General features: G+C 36.0%; 1 protein-coding gene across 2 annotated transcripts in view; it reads right to left on the bottom strand.

Annotated features, from left to right (window-relative positions):
• Ptpro (protein tyrosine phosphatase receptor type O) overlaps positions 1-16193 on the bottom strand; it is a 212393-nt gene that overhangs the window by 44218 nt on the left and 151982 nt on the right. For both annotated transcript variants that reach the window (XM_013153129.3, XM_023565300.2), the window contains exons 13-15: positions 8067-8206; positions 5923-6055; positions 3963-4083 (exon numbers count right to left, since the gene is read on the bottom strand). In XM_013153129.3, the coding sequence (XP_013008583.2) occupies positions 3963-4083; positions 5923-6055; positions 8067-8206 (394 nt within the window). The remainder of the gene's footprint in view (positions 1-3962; positions 4084-5922; positions 6056-8066; positions 8207-16193) is intronic.

Below are 16193 nucleotides of genomic sequence, written 5' to 3'. Positions count from 1 at the left end.
CATCAAATCACAGAGAGCACGGGCTTGAAAGATAATAACCTCCAGTGAAGATTGATATATCCTGCACAACTGTCCCTAGAAATTGATGGAAAAACAAGGTGCTTCCAGGATAAAGAGGAACTAGGGGAATTTGCAGCCACCAGTTCAACTCTACAGAGAATACTGCAGGACATTCTAAAAAAAGAAAAATACCAAGATTCCAGAAACAGTGGTAGAAAGGCCACAATGAATGGAGCAGGAAGCAAAATGAAGAAGACAAACTGACAACTAGTGACAGAAAAAGAGCTAAACAGAAATGAGGCAGAGAAGGTTGGCTGGTAGGAACAGCTATTTTGGAGAAAACAAGACATCATAATAGCTAGTGTTGATTTAATATCATCTTGTTTTGAAGTCCCATCAAGCTTTTGTTTTTCTGTCTCCATCGGTCTTAACATGTTGTATCTTATTGGATTTTATTATATGTGATAATATAAACAAAAACTTTTATAGACAAGGAGGTTATACAGAAACCATTGTTCATTTTCTGTTAGTTGGTTCTAAATACCCTGTAATACTCTCATTCTCTTGAATAGTTTTACATTGTCTTGATATGTTTGATGCTACAGTATATGAAGTTATACTCAAAGATTTCAAGGAAAGAGACACTATGGTAACTATTTTTATGTTGGGATATCTGGTGGTGAAACACTATTTTGCTTAAATGGTTATGTTTTGACCTGTGCTGTTTGGCTGTTATGTCCTCTTTTATCTCAATTTCCTTTCTTTATTATTTACTTTTTTATTTTTATCTTTTTAATTAAGGAAAAATAAAAAATAGCAAGATATATTATAGTAACCCACTTTGATTTCCTATTAACTTGATTTGAAACTCTGTATTGCTCTCACCATCTTGTTTTGACTGAGTTTCCTCTATTCTGTTTTGCTTGATACTACCAAGTTTGAGAGTATAGGCAACAACTGTGAAGACAATAAGATTCATTATGATGCCCGTTCTGGTTTGACTATTATCTTGTTTTGAAGTCTGGTAATGTCTGCAATGTTTTGGTTTTATTGGTTTTGTTCTTTACTGTTTTGTTTAATTTTATTATAACTGATGATATAGGTAATTCTGTTTAAGATAGCAAGAGGCATTATGTTGACCATTGTTGATCACCTTGTTTTTACATTATGTATTATGTCCATCCTTTTGATTTGACTCTGTTTTGTCGCATTTGGTTTTATTCTGTTCAAAAAAAGTAGTAAGAACTGTGGGAGTAATAAAACCCGAAATGTGTAATTGTCATTGTACAAAAGAGAGGAAAAGAAAGTGCTCTAAAGGATATAACTGCATGTATATTTAAGTGTATAAGATAGATAACCATATTACTGAGTTGTGTTGGATCACTGAACAGAACTGTTTGCAGTCTCACTGTTTGAAAGTCCACTTTATATGCTTTAATTTTGTAACTTGAACAACTATTTCTAAGATGACAATATGTAATCTATTAACTAGTGATTTCCTACTGTTTATTTTTCATGAAATTCTGTATAACTTGTACCCCTTTTCTGTTTTTTTCTTTTTCTCCTTAAATAAAATTTAAAAAAAATTAAAAAAAAAGAATCTCTATAAGTACCTCTATGCCTGTTACTACACCTAAATATCCCTTCTGCTATTACTGTTAGGCACTACCACTTATAGTGTATTTCCAATAAGTTGAATACTATGCTATTACTGCATTCCTGCTCCTAACTCTTCACCAGTGTGTTTTCTCCCTCGCTTCTGGGCAACCACATTCTCCTGGTTTCCTGTTACTCCATTGGCTGTCTCACACCGTTCCTTTCTTTTCTTTCTGGAAATTGTACTACCAGGCTCCTCCAATGCCTAACCCACGGCCCTCTTTTCTGACTTTCATCTAACCTACAGCTTTAATACCATCTATCTGTTAACAACTCTCAGATGTCTGTCTTCAAGCAATATTTCTCTCCCAGACCCCGGCTTTCCTATTTAGCTGCGCACGCCACTCCTGTATTTGCAGTTCCCCAACCTGAAGTTTGTGTGTTTCCCCAACCCTCAGATGGTTTTACTCGGAGTCCTCTCCATTCACAGCAACTCCATTCTTTCAATTGCTAGCAACAAAAATCCATGGTCCTTGACTCCTTTCATTCCTTTGCACATTTCCATTCCACATTCATCTTGTTTACAAGGCTGATTTCCTCTATCTGCAAAATCTACACAGAATTTGGTTGTTCTCCCCACCTTCCTTGCTATAACTCCGGACTAACCACATCCATGTCTTGCCTGGATTACTGCAATCATTCCCCAGCTGATCTGCTTGCTGTTTTCCTTGATTCAGAGAAGTTTGTTTTTGTACATAAAAGTAAAGATGAAAGCATTAAATCATGAATCAGATATTATTATCTTCTACTCTGATCTGTACCATGGCTGCCATTTAAGTTAGAGTAAAAGTGCAGGTCCTCACAACAGCTTGCGAAGCCTTTTGTGACCTGATGTCCCTGTCACTCTTCCCGTTACTTCCTCCGCATTAGTCAGCCTGGCCTCTCTGCTTGTCTTGGAGTGTGTTAGTCATGCTCCTGTCCTGCAGCTTTTGCAATGGCTGCTGTTGCTCTCAGGCTTACTCTTCCTGTCAACACGTGGCCATCTCCTTCATGTTTTCTAAGGTTTTGCTTAAAAGTGTCATCCTTTCAATGAAACCTATCTACTTCCCAAGGCTCCACTCCTTATCCTGGTACTGCTAATCTCCCTGACTCTATTCTTTTCTCTTAATATTTATTAACATACTATCCAGCTGTGTTATTTATGTTTTGAATTGTTTTCATTGTCATATATGGCTATATATCAAGCACACAGAGGATTCTGACATGTGTCAATTAATGTTTGTTGATTGAATAAAACTTTAGTGATCTGTACAATTCTAAGCTGTGAAAAAGATTTGACCTTCAGGAGTGTAATTTCAGATCTTTACCCTTCAACCACAGTGCAATACAATCACCTTTCTCATCGTTCTAGGATTAATTCAAACTTTTTCATATTCAGAGTTAGCTATGCTTTCTACTTTCATGGAATCTTATCTAGATAGATTTTAAGTTCCTATTGGACATATTTAATGTCTGATTTTCCTTTACATGTAGTATATAACATGCAGATTAAATCATTGTGGGATGGTTGGATTTACTTATGAATATGTGAATTATGAAATTCTGAGAGGGGAAAAGAATATCAACTCATTGTTTAGCAGGCTTTATTAATTAATTAATTAATTAATTAATTTTTTGTCATTTTGAGACAGGGTCTCACTATGCAGTTCAAGCCAGCCTTGAGCTCACTTTGTAGCCTAGGCTCTCAACAATCCTCCTGCCTTAGCCTCCTCAGGGCTGGGATTACAGGCATGAGCCACCACTCCTGGCTAATAAAGACCTTTCTAATTGCATGAAAAATTAAACAGGTTGTGACTGAGTAATAGGTATAAAATTAATAAGGTAATCTGGAAATGCTTTCTTATTTGGACATAAAATTAATAGGGACCTAATCATAAACACTACACATGCTTTCTAATAAAAAAATTAGCAGAATTTAGGAAAGGATTTCCCTCTTTTTTTCTTTGTGGTTTCCACTTTTATTAACTCCTTTCATCAATTAAACCACACAGGAATGGATCATTCTTTTACTCCAAATATGTCAAATAGTACCCAAAGGTAAAGAATTACTAAATATGGGCTTTTTGCAATTTTGAGATTGATGACAGTGGTTATAGCTTTGGGTAATCAAGCAATTCTTTGCTTGCCAAATCAAAAGAAATATTTTCTAAAATAATATTTAAAAGTTGACTTAGAAAACACAGAATAGAAATAATAAAAACTGAATCAAATTCACCGCTAGAAAATTTAGGTCTACAAAAGTTATACACACACAACTAAAAACATTTTAAAGATGCCAGATAAAATAGTAACAAAACCTAACTTACCTCGCCATCTGCAGATGCTTTTTCCTAAGAATCACAAGGGTGACAAGCAGCAGTCCAATTAAAAGCGTGCTAAGGATCGCCAGCACGGAAATCACCACCACGTTAGGATTCATCTCTGTAACTAAAGAAAGAAGCCACATACTTCCATTACATATTCCATTATACGCAGAACAACAAACCCATGTTGCTTTTTATCTAATCTTAAGAGCACTGAACTTATGATAACAATAAAGGTCAAAATCATGTTTTCCCAAGTCAATCAGAACCTCAACTTTAATTATAATTCAGCAAATGGATACGTGGAATTCAGGTACCTGGAGGAACTGAGTCTCTTTCAAAGGTTTACCATATTCAAGATATTCTCATAAAGAGAAGCTACAAAATGTGAAGAAGAATGTCTGTGCCACAGCTTACATTCATTGAAAATTCAAAATCTGGTAGTTATTATCATGTATTAGCATTATTTAGCATTTTCAAAAGCTTCGAAGGTGGAAGGTTCATATTCTATACTCGGGCCTTTAAAGTACAGCTGTATACTTTGCTCACAACTAATAATGTATATGAAAAAGGCATTAGCAAGCTGCCATCTGTTACAGCACTTAACACATTAGTTGAGGCAGCATTCTGATGATCTGTAGCCATATGTTCAGAGGTTTTCCATCTGCACAAATCAAGAGATTAAGTCTATTAATAAAATAAGTTGGAGCGTCCTTAAGAGTAGAAGATGTGTCCTTTTCATATATTTTATGTAATGACTGGTCACGGTGGCACTTGTACATAGCCAGTCCTTCACACTTCATATGGATGAGCAGGATACTGGCAAGGGCGTATGTAAAAAATCTTTATAAAACCACCCAAAGTGGCCAGAGGAAACTATACTTTGCACTGGTCGTGAAATCACAGAATTCACCCCTAAGGCTGTGGGTATTCACTTTCCATTTGGGCCATGTTGGCTTCAGTTTATAGGCTGAATGTTTGCACAGAAAGAACAGCAGACTCGTGGTGAGAAGTGGTTATTCAAGGTCAACTCGCTGCTGTGTGCCACTTGGGGATGTCATTTATCAGCCCCTCTGGGCCTCGTTTTTCTCACTTTAAATAAATTTAGTAATACCACCTGTTACACTAGATTCTTACGGAGAGACAAGGGATAGTAGACATTGTAGTATACTTAGAAAAATGGGACAGGATACAGAGACGAGATGCCATTAAAATCTTTACAGGCTCATTTTTTCTTTTTTGGTCTTTTCTTCTGAAAAGAAAATGTTTTTTAAAAGCTTACTCCAGGCATCACTGAATATGGTAGCTAAATATATGACTAGTATTACCAAGATGGGAAGAGACTCAGTAAAGGAATAACGTGTTGGAAAGAAGAGCTCCATAGAGGGATTCAGGCTGTGGAATCAAACTTTAGCAAACCAGGGAGCAACGTATAAGACACAACTCCGGAAAAGAATAAGGAGACAAACACGATTCCCAACCTACCGGAAGCTGCTGCATTACAAACTTTCTTGTTTTGATTCAGAAATTTAGATATTGCCATTATTTGATCAGTGCCAAGGCAGAGACCCAAGGATATAATAGATGAGACCTAGCTCATCCGGGTATTGTGCCTACTTCTAAAGATGAGGGTCATGGTGATGACATTGGAGAAAACAATTAGCATTTAGACAGCATAAGTGAGGGCAGTCTGTATTTTATTTCTGAGCTTCAAAACAGCCCACCAAAGGACTACATTATTATTCTGACTGCACAGCTAACATAGTCTCAGAGACAGCAAATAGCTTTCATTAAATCACATATGTAATTGGAATTGAAGAGTACCTGATTGCATGCTTGGAATTTTTTTTAATAGAACATTGGCTCCACTAAAAGGAAGATCATACATACTTCTTAAAAAAAGTAAAGAGAGTATGGAAATCAGTAGCTTCAAAGACCAGCTTGCACTAGTGTGTATAACTACCCATTGTTGAGACAGCAATGAACGTAGGCACGCTGGGGCTGTCGTGGCTGAAGCTGGTGACACTACAGTTGTAGGCAGTGGCGGGCAGAAGGCTGGAGATGGTCACGACGTGAGAGGACACAGCAACTGGTTCCTGGAGAAGTAAGTAGAAAGCAAAGTACGGTTTATGTTCTGCTTCATCACTTGTGGTTTTTTTTTTTTTTTTTTTTTTTGTCTTTTTCCTTTTTATCGGTACCAGGGATCGAACTCACAACCGCCTGCTTGCAAGGCAGGCGCTTATGCCACTGAGCTAAATCCCCAGCCCCCATCGCTTGTGTTTTAAAATTATTTTTCATAGTTAAAGAAACGTATATAGACAGAGTAAAAAAAAAATATATATATATAATATGGAAAGAGAAAAATAGTTCTTTTTTTCCTTATTTCCCAGTTTTCCACCAGGGAAGCAGCCATTGTGATTAGGTACTTTTATCCTATATATATTTTACAGGTGTACAATCATTTAATACATAGTTACCACAGATACTTCTCAGCTTACCCACTTATCACCTGTATATGGCAGTGCCTATATTTTTACATTTTTTCCAGCACACTAAATTTTCCAGGTGAGCTTTTCCAATATTATTGTTAACTTTTATCTTGTAGTTTTATTTTACATTCCTTTTTCTTACCGTGAGTGAAGCAGATCAATTTTTCACATGCTCAAGAATGTTTTGTTTTGTTTTCATGATATATTTGTTTTGGGTTGTTGGTCTTTATCTTTTTGACCTCTAGCAATTCTTTTTTTGTCTTTTTTTCGTTTTTATCAGTACCAGGGATCGAACTCACGACTGCCTGCTTACAAAGCAGGCGCTTATGCCCCTGAGCTAAATCCCCAGCCCCCCTCTAGCAATTCTTTGGTTGTTAAGAAACTTTTATCTTTTCAGCAAAGTATTTTCAACTTTCAGTGTTCAAAAACACTTAATATCTGTCTCTCTTTTTGTTTTGTTTTCTGTTGAGAAAGGCAAGTTGCTAATTTGGTGGACCAATAGCCAGACTAATTATAAGTACTACTGTACAAAAAAGATGACTCAGCATAATACTCATTTTACAAAGATGGATCTAGCATGCCCTAGCAAAAAAAAATGAGCCATCAGTACTGACTTCCCACCCACATCTCTTTCCCTAGTCTGTGAAAGAATGACTCAAGTCAGAAAAGAATTTGCTCAGGGGGCTGAATTATAATAAGCAGCTAATCATTGTGTTCTTCGAGGAAGGCATCACTGTAGTCATGGCGAAGAAAATCCATATCTAGCAGAGCAGTTGTTTCATAAAGGCATTTTTAGAATACAGCAAAGATTCAACTGCTCGGCACAGATCAAAACAGAGAAATTTGGAGAGAAGAATGTCATAAGGGGAAAGGAATCAAAGGAAATTACCTTGGCGCTCAGTATGAAAAATTTACACTTCAAAAAATCCTTCCCCTTCAATCTCATGAACTTCATCATTAAAAAACCTCAGTTATTCATGCTTATAGTATTAGTCTGTACCCTACAGAATGTAAAGTCCCTCACTAAGCTGCCCTCTTCCTTCTGACCTAAGGAACATCTCAATATTGTAATGTTCTCACTGTTTCCAAAGTATTAGAAAAACCATCTCTTAAACTTTGTTGCCAAGAAAATTGTATTTCTTATAGGCTAGAAATGCATGTTCCCTTTAATTTCTCTCTATAGTTTGAATCTTTCTTGAGGTGCTTCTATTTTGCTTTATATGCAACTACTCAATAATGTTTGAAGGCAAATGTTGATTCTGTCACTTGTCTTCTACACAGCACCATTCAGGACACCGGTGATTGACTTATTGTACGTGGTTAGAAGTGCAAATATATTGTATTTGTTAGATTTTATTTTATGCTAGTTTATCCTGTTGCTCAACTTAGTGAGCCATTTCCTTTATTTATTTGTATATGCTGGAGTGGCTGAAGATCAGGGACAAAAGATAAACACAAACAGAAAGTATCTTATAAGAATAAGATGGTCTTATTCTAATAATTCTAATATTCTAAGCAAAGAGAAAGTTTTCACTTCTTATAGTTCAAAGACAGATCTTTAGTTTCTTTAGACATTTAGCAGTACTATTTTAACTCAGAAAAGTCAAAAGGTACATACCTGGAGTTTGGTTCCTTGACCAGAGCCAACCTGTTGACAGAAAACTTCGAAAAAATCCGCCACTCCCTCCTCCACCCACAGCAAAGTCACTGAGGTCTGGGTTTTGTTTACTGCAAAGAGTGATTTGGGAGGAGCTGGTTCTGAAGAAATAAAAGATTTTTTGTTGTAAAAAATGAATTTAACTTAATGTATTACTTCTTTTACTCATAAGCAGCTAAGATATCGAAAAGAAATACACATGTAGGTAGTAAAAGCTCATAAAACTTTGTACATTGCTTTTGAAACAATGTCCCTTCATAAAGGCAGTCATCGAACTCAGAAAGCACAACGTTTTGCCTTTTTACCCCTTTCTGTTTTATACTTCTGTTTTTTGGAACACTTCTGTTTTCTATTTCAGCTTTATTATAACACTAGTCTATTAATAGTTTTTGTGTCATGTCCCCTGGAGTTTACATTACCCTCATAACATGGAAGTTTTTGGAGGAGATACAGGAATCTGTACTTAAAAAAGGCCAGGAGGATGACAGTGTTGAGCTTCTCTCTAATGAAGAGATTCAGGCTGGTCCTGGGCCAGCAACCTTTCTTCCTTCTCTGGAGACTCTGGATGAATTCAGTCAGAGGAACGGCTTCTTGAAAAGTTAGTCACAGTTACAAATGATAAACCCAAACAGATAATGTGATTTTTTAAAGAAAAGGGTAGAAGGGGACTGGGTGATTAATAAAAAGTTAGAGAGAACTTTTTATCCTAGAGATTTTATCTTGACCAGTAAATTAATTCATTAGTCAGGGAAGCCATGGTGTCATGCTCATTTCCAGGAATTAAGTCACGGGCCAGTTTGGCTGGGGACAATAATACCTGCCTGGTCTTCAGTCCTAATAAGTGCTTTGTTCTTCTGTGCCCTCATTCCTGAATTGTTCCTGCTTGTCGGGCTGTGACCATGTCCTTGGGATGTGGACTTTTCCTTTGCTTCCAAATCCACGCCTGAACCTGTCACCATCTCCTGACAAGATTTGCGTAGGCATACTGTATCTTGTTGTCTGGTCCACACAACTCCCTTCCTGACATGCTTCTACCAGATGACTACTTTCTACAGTTGCTCGGATTTGTGTTCACTCTCCACCAGCTCTTCCAAGACTGGTCTTAGATCCTGGCTTTTGACAGTGCTTGAAAAAGTCCTGTAAGCCAGTTTACTCCTTTCACAGGTATATATGTCTTTTGAAGAAAAATTTTAACCTTCTTTATAGAATAGCATTATCATGGCCCAGCCCATTAACCAGAAGTGTGTCAGAAATCATTCAACTAACTTTCTGTCCGACTAAAAAGAAGTGTAATTTTTTCCAAAGGTAACTTGACAAGGTCAGGAAGGTGAATTAATGGAAGAAGGAGTTAAACCAAATTCACAATTGATGACAATCGTTCACATGCAATGTAAATGGCATCTCCATATGCTGTGCTGTCTCATTTTTCTTTTAAGGAAGAGAAACTGATAAAACCGAGTTTCTCATGAACAGAGGCCAATTTCCACTTCCCACATCTTTCATAATTGTTACTGCCAACAGGATCAGAGTTTTCAGATTGCAGAAATGAAACTGGTTCTGATTTGTGTAGAACTGGGTCTTTGGAAGCAAGTGTGAGGTTGCTGGGCAGAGCTGAATGATTTGTTAGATGAGCCTGGGCTTTTGCTGTCTCTAAAATATACAGAATTCCTCCTTGGAATGAGTCTCTTGAACCATGATCAGATTCCCTAGGATTTATATATTTTTCCTGTTGATAAGTAGATAAAGGTTAGCTATTCAATAAGAACACTGCCAAATCCTAATGTCTGGATCCAACTTTTTACACCTGCATTTTCAATCACCTATCATCTGTTGCTACCCCCATATCTCACTATTACCTAAAGTCCAATATGGTCAGAAGTGAATCTGGCAATCTCACCACCTCTTAAATCTATTTTATCTTCCAGCTATTCTTGATTCTTTTAGGAGGATAAACATTCTTTTATGTTTAAATGAAAAAATTTGAGGGTGTGCCCATAACTGCTCAGTCCTTGCCTGTTTTTAACAAGTCTTGCCATATCTTCCTTATGTTTATTTATTTTAAAATACATTGCCTGTCCAGATTTTTGTCATCACACAAAATTGAACATTAGCAAGTCCTTTACTTCTTTCCTGTACCCCTAACAGTTTATTTTGTCAATGAGAATTTAAGTCAGATTAAATTTCCACTTGGCTTATGTGAATCCTATTTATTATCCATTGTCTTTTTTATTAATTAAGTTTATTGGTACATTTAAGATACACACAATGATCACAGTCAGTAGAGGGAATTTGTATCTTTACATGGTATAACTTGATTCTTTTTTCCCCATTTCCATCCTCTCTCTTCAAATTCTCTTCCTCTATTTACAAAAATCTTTCCCCCATTTCTTTCCTTCTTTTCTCATTGTATCATATCTAAATACACCAAGTTTTATTTTTTATTTTTATTATTTTTTTTTTTTTTGTCTTTTTCCTTTTTATCGGTACCAGGGATTGAACTCACGGCTGCCTGCTTGCAAGGCAGGTGCTTATGCCACTGAGCTAAATCCCCAGCCCCTTAAATACACCAAGTTTTAAAGATCCACTCAGCTTGGCTACACATCTCCACCAGCATCTAGCTTCACCAACATCCCTGCACCCCAGGGAGGTTGCCCCCTGGGAAAACCAGTCTTTCCACTGACCTTTACTAGCCTTCTTTCTCAACTCACGTATTTCCCCTCTTTATTTTACACATTTTGCAATCAAGAAAATGTCTTGTTTCTTCCCAAAGCCTTATCTGATGGCCCCGTATTCTGACTCTCTGTTCCCTTTCATATCGTAGGTTGCTCTTAATTATTACCGATTTGATTGCTATGAATAAAGTCCTGATTCCACTGGATCCTACTAAATTTCTTAAGACCGGGGACCATTTATTATACATTACTTTGTCTTCAACTTGAGCTAGCTATTTGTAGATATTCGGTGTATCTTTACTGGCAAATTCATATCATGAGTCAAGATTTATTAAGTAGGAATTTCAAGATTACTGTGGGAGGCAACTCAGACACAGAGTGGGTGCATATTTGTATTCTCTGCCTTTAAAACAAGTGGAGGTCACATTGGTGAAATAATCAGAGTGCTGTGGCAGAGTCAAGGACTATTGTGAATTATAAAAAGGGCGCTCAGTGGTTCAAAGAATAAGACAGAATACCCAAGTAGGAGTTAGAGTTTCTTTTGTCCTGGCTGAGAATGTGGGTTCAGATAATAAGTAGAATCTACAAGAAAAATCTCCAAAATGGCTGGAACTTCCAGCAGCCATGTACCAACTTTTCTTTTTAGGTGGGCCATGGGGGTAACAGATTATTCCAATGTCACTCCAGTCTTACAAAATACACTTCCATATAGCTCCACAGACTAATGAGTAACACACGCAAATCACCCACTTGTGGATGATTTAGGATCTTTGTGACAGGTGTATTCTCCAAATGAACTACAGAAATTCGAGGCTAGAATCTCAAAGGAAATAAAGTCATTGTGAGATCTTGGAAGTGCAGATGTAACTAGATTGGAAGGTGCTTTCCATTAAACTTTACTACTTGTGACAACATCTGTCCTAGGAAATGCATTAAAATGTAAGAATTATATTGCCCATCACAGCCATTAGCCACACAATAGGCATTAGCTAGCTCAAGTTACTGAGCACTTGAAATATGATCAGTTGATATTGAAAAAGCATGCAAATGTATGTATCAAGTGGATTTTGAAGACTAGGCATAAAAAAAAAAAAGAAAAAATATCTCCTAAATAATTCTTTATATTGATGCCATTTTGGAAATTTTAGGTTCAATAAAATTATATGGAACTTAATTTTTCCTGTCGTTTTACCTTTTTTATATGACCACTAAAAAATTAAGAATTACATATGAAACTCATATTTCAGTTGGATAGTACTGGGGTAGAATATTTCTTCCTGTTTACTAGAGCAGAAATCTGGAAATTCTTGCCAGAAGCTGATTGGAGGATTCCCCTCTGCTTACCCAATCATCTTGTCTTATTAAAAAAGTGAGCTCAGCTCTGCAGCCTATGATGTTTTACAGCATTTATGGCCCCCACCCGTAGACACTGTGACCAAGGGATTAATTGCTTACGTATTGTTTAGGCCATCTCATGTGATGGGGAATACAGTGGCGTTTTGGAGGATTTTGATTGGTCTCTACAGTGTCCCCAAGTTTCCTACATTGAATCCTTAATCCTTAACACCTTACAATGCAACTATGTTCCACAATGGAGCTTTTCAAGTAGGAATGAAGTCAAAATGAAGCTATCAATTTGTACTGAAGTCCAATCTGACTTGTACTGAAGTCCAATCTGACTCATATCCCTAAAAGAAGGGGAAATTTGGATACCAAGGATACACGCAGGTAAACACTGTGTGAGGACACAGTGAGAAGATGATCAGTTATCTGCCAGCCAAGGAGAGAAGCTCCAGGAAAAACCAATCCTGCAGATACCTTGATCTTGAACTTGCATCCTCCAGAACTTGGAGAAAACAAATTTCTATTGTTTCAACCACTTAGTCCATTATATTTGATTATGACAACCTTAGATAACTAGTGCAATCTCTTATGACAAAAATATCAAATATTGTCGAGTTCATAAAGCAGAAGGGTTAAGTAACTCCAATAATGGTGTGAAGAATAGATAAGGTTTAGGATGATATATACACATTTATATAATTGAAAATATAGAAGATAGTGGATAATAATTACAGATATCAATTATAGACCACCTCTTGGTTATCACTTTGAATCTCTTAGGGACACTGCAAATCTTGATTTCTTCAATGTCCCTATGGCTCAAAATGTCAAATTTCCTTTCATTTAAAATAATTTCAGAGTCCATAATATCAGATGTTAGTGCGTATGTAGGAGAGAGGAGACAGACATAATTTTTTTACAAGGTAGGATACAGATGTATGCTTACATGTTTTTAAACACTGTAAAAGCTTTCTAAAATTGCTGGCGCTATCTTCAGCTATTTGGCATTCTCCCTTACCTCTTCTCTCTCCTTCACTGCCCCTTCAGTTCAGGTTGGGAATCCAATCTAATTTTATACGAAAATCAAGTACCATGCAGAGCGTGAGCCAAGTGGAAGGCTGCCGTTCCATCCCTACCATTTAATTTAGACTGGATTAGGAGAGGCTGGAGCTGTTGTCAGGCCCCTGGGGAGACTGAAAGTGACCTGCCGTGAAGTATTAGCTGAATCTTATTTTGTGCCCTGCTACAAAATTTTAAAGGGAATAGTCAGGTGTAATATTTAGCCTTGGAGGCAGAATGTAACATCCTTATTGTCTGAAATCCATCTTTCTCTGCTACTTATTATATAGTTTTTTAATGTGACCCATTGATTTAAATGCCCACGGAATGATATCGACGAGGCCATTATTATATGCATAAAAGCTACATTCACTCTGCTTACATTTCACACCTCTAAGCTTGGTGAATCATTTTATAAATGTGTGCCACTGGTAATCAGTGAACCTCCTCAGAAAAACACTGGAAAAGTCATCTTTCTTACAACATGATTCTTGTTTGTATTTTTAAAGGGTCAACTTGACATTTTATTCTTGTTTTCAAGTTTCAAAATATGTGTGTTTAAATTGGCCTCAGCAGAAACTTACAGAAATGTTTATGATAGAGATTTAAGTAGAAAAAGCCTTGATAGATGTGCCCTCTAGAGATATTTTACTTTGAAAGCATGACCAAATTTAAAGTCTTTTCTGCGACTAAAAAAAAAAAAAATATATATATATATATATATATATATATAAGACCTTATTACTTATGCTACTTTAAAGATTTACATAGCCGATTTACATAATCCAGCATAAATTAGATTAGACTGAATTGCTGTTAACTCTCTAGATTCCCCGGAACATCATGATATGTCAGATGTATGATGAGACCACGTTAAGTGAAATAAATCCGACATACAAACTTAAGCATAGAATAGTTTGTGTCATATGAGAAATGCAAAATATAAATAAAGAGCAAACTAAAAGATAGATAATAGGAAACAGTGAGCTTGGTCTTTTGCAAAAGGGAAGAAGACCAAGAGATGAAAGGAAGGGGAAGGGGGAGGGTAAAGAGATAAAGAAAAAATTAAGATGATTTATGTGCATGAACCAACTCCCCACAAGGAATGGAATCATCATGTAATGAAATTGTGTACTAATAAACAATAAAAATTGACAAAAGACAAAGAATGTATCCATTTTCCAAACTTAGCTCTTTAGCTAGCCTATCCCTTTTTTGAGTTATCTTAATCCAAGGCCAGCATAATAAAAATCTTTCCTTCCTTTCTTTCTACCCTCTGTCCTTCCCTTTCCTTTTTCCTTTCTAACTTTTATTTTTATTTTTGTTAATATATAGTTGTAGTACATAATGATTACATTCATCATGGGGAGTTGTTACTTGTAGTAATGAATCTTAATTCTTTTTATATTCCCTTCCCCTCTCTTCCCTCCTTTCCTTTATTTTAAGCCTTATTGACAATAATTTTCTAGAATCTTCCTCACATAGAAAGATTGGATTGGAAGTCTCTATCATCTATATTATAGTAAATCTTTACTGTTTATTTTTGTTTTCCTCAACTTAAACAGTTGTACTGTAAGCACTGTAAGTCATAACATATATACCTTGGCAAAAATTTGCAAGTTAAGCAGTGCAAATTGTGTAAATTTTGTAAGAATTATTGGAAAGAATCTGGAAAAGAAAGCATTGTTTGAAAGGAGAAAAAAAAACCAAGGGGTGGAAAAATTATTCAGGGTAGGGTAAAATTGATATGTAATAAAATTAAGAAGAGGAATACTTACATTAAAAAACACAGCACTTGTCAGAACTCAAGTGTATTAAGACTTTTTTCATTGAGTTCTTTTCCAAAATACATTTATTCAGTAATTTGAAGTTTTAAAAATAGTATTGAGAAATGTAAAAAACTTAGGCAAATATTTAACGTTTGAAATTATTAATTATAATTAGGCTTTTTCAGATACAAAAAATTTGTTTCATGGGTGCTAGAAATATATCTTGTGCATTTGTTACTCAATATATTCATTATGGCTTGCTGTAACAAGTATCATATCCTTTTTGTGAATTTCTAATTGGGTTTACAGTTTCCAACACAAGTGTTATAACTTCTAAGATAAATGGAATGTTTTTTAGAGAAAACACATTGACAGTACTTAATTTCAAAACAAAATATCAGACTTCTTTCTTTTTAATGTTCTCAGGAATATATTTTCACTCACTATTTTTAATTGGTTAGAAATTATATATGTCAAAAAATTGTTATATCACAAAAACTACTCTTTTTATTGTGTCATTAACCTTCTTGCTTTTACTCTAAACTCATATTGAGTTAAATTCTAGAACTTGATGGAACGTAAAGATCTTTTAGTGTAGATTTAATCTTAGATATAGACACCTGACATGCAGAAGACCTCAGTCACTTTTCTAAAATATAATTGTGACAGCACAATCTGAGATCTAAACCTCCATATCCCTAGGGAAGGATCTCTTTTACTAAATTTGGCTTCTTTGTAGAAAATGTATTTTCCACTCATTTTCATATAAGATGGGATATCAAGGTAGCCTGAAAATTTCCTATGTCCAGAAAACAAAACAAAACAAAACAAACAAACAAACAAACAAAAAAACCTTTTCCAGAGTGGGCACTCACTTCTCTATTTACATTGGTGTCAGACTGTAAAGTCACTGCCCTAGGAGTCTGCTATAAAAATTCTTCCAATGTGGCGAAGAGAATAAGGTACCTGAAAACACGCAGTCCCTGTGCGAGGCAGGGGAAAAGCTTCTAAACAAGTGCTAATATGTCAGCAGGTTGTGGCTGTGCCCTCACAGCAGTGACTCAGAAAAGTGCCATGACAAATGAGAAGATGTGACTTGAAGCGAACTGTCTCGGCTCCGACCAGAGTGACAGGGTAGTGATGTTGCTGTCACTGGACACGGAAACCATAAACCAATGTTTGCGTAGGCTGCTGGCAGTTAAGGTCAGTACACAGCCATTCAAGTTTTCTGCAAAGCTACAGGA

This window comes from Cavia porcellus, unplaced genomic scaffold (assembly GCF_034190915.1).
Source record: "Cavia porcellus strain 051 isolate PalLab524CR breed Dunkin Hartley unplaced genomic scaffold, mCavPor4.1 scaffold_27, whole genome shotgun sequence".
Classification (NCBI taxonomy): domain Eukaryota; kingdom Metazoa; phylum Chordata; class Mammalia; order Rodentia; family Caviidae; genus Cavia; species Cavia porcellus.
The sequence above is the reverse complement of the archived record's forward strand: the minus strand, read 5'-3'. Positions and strand labels throughout refer to the sequence as shown.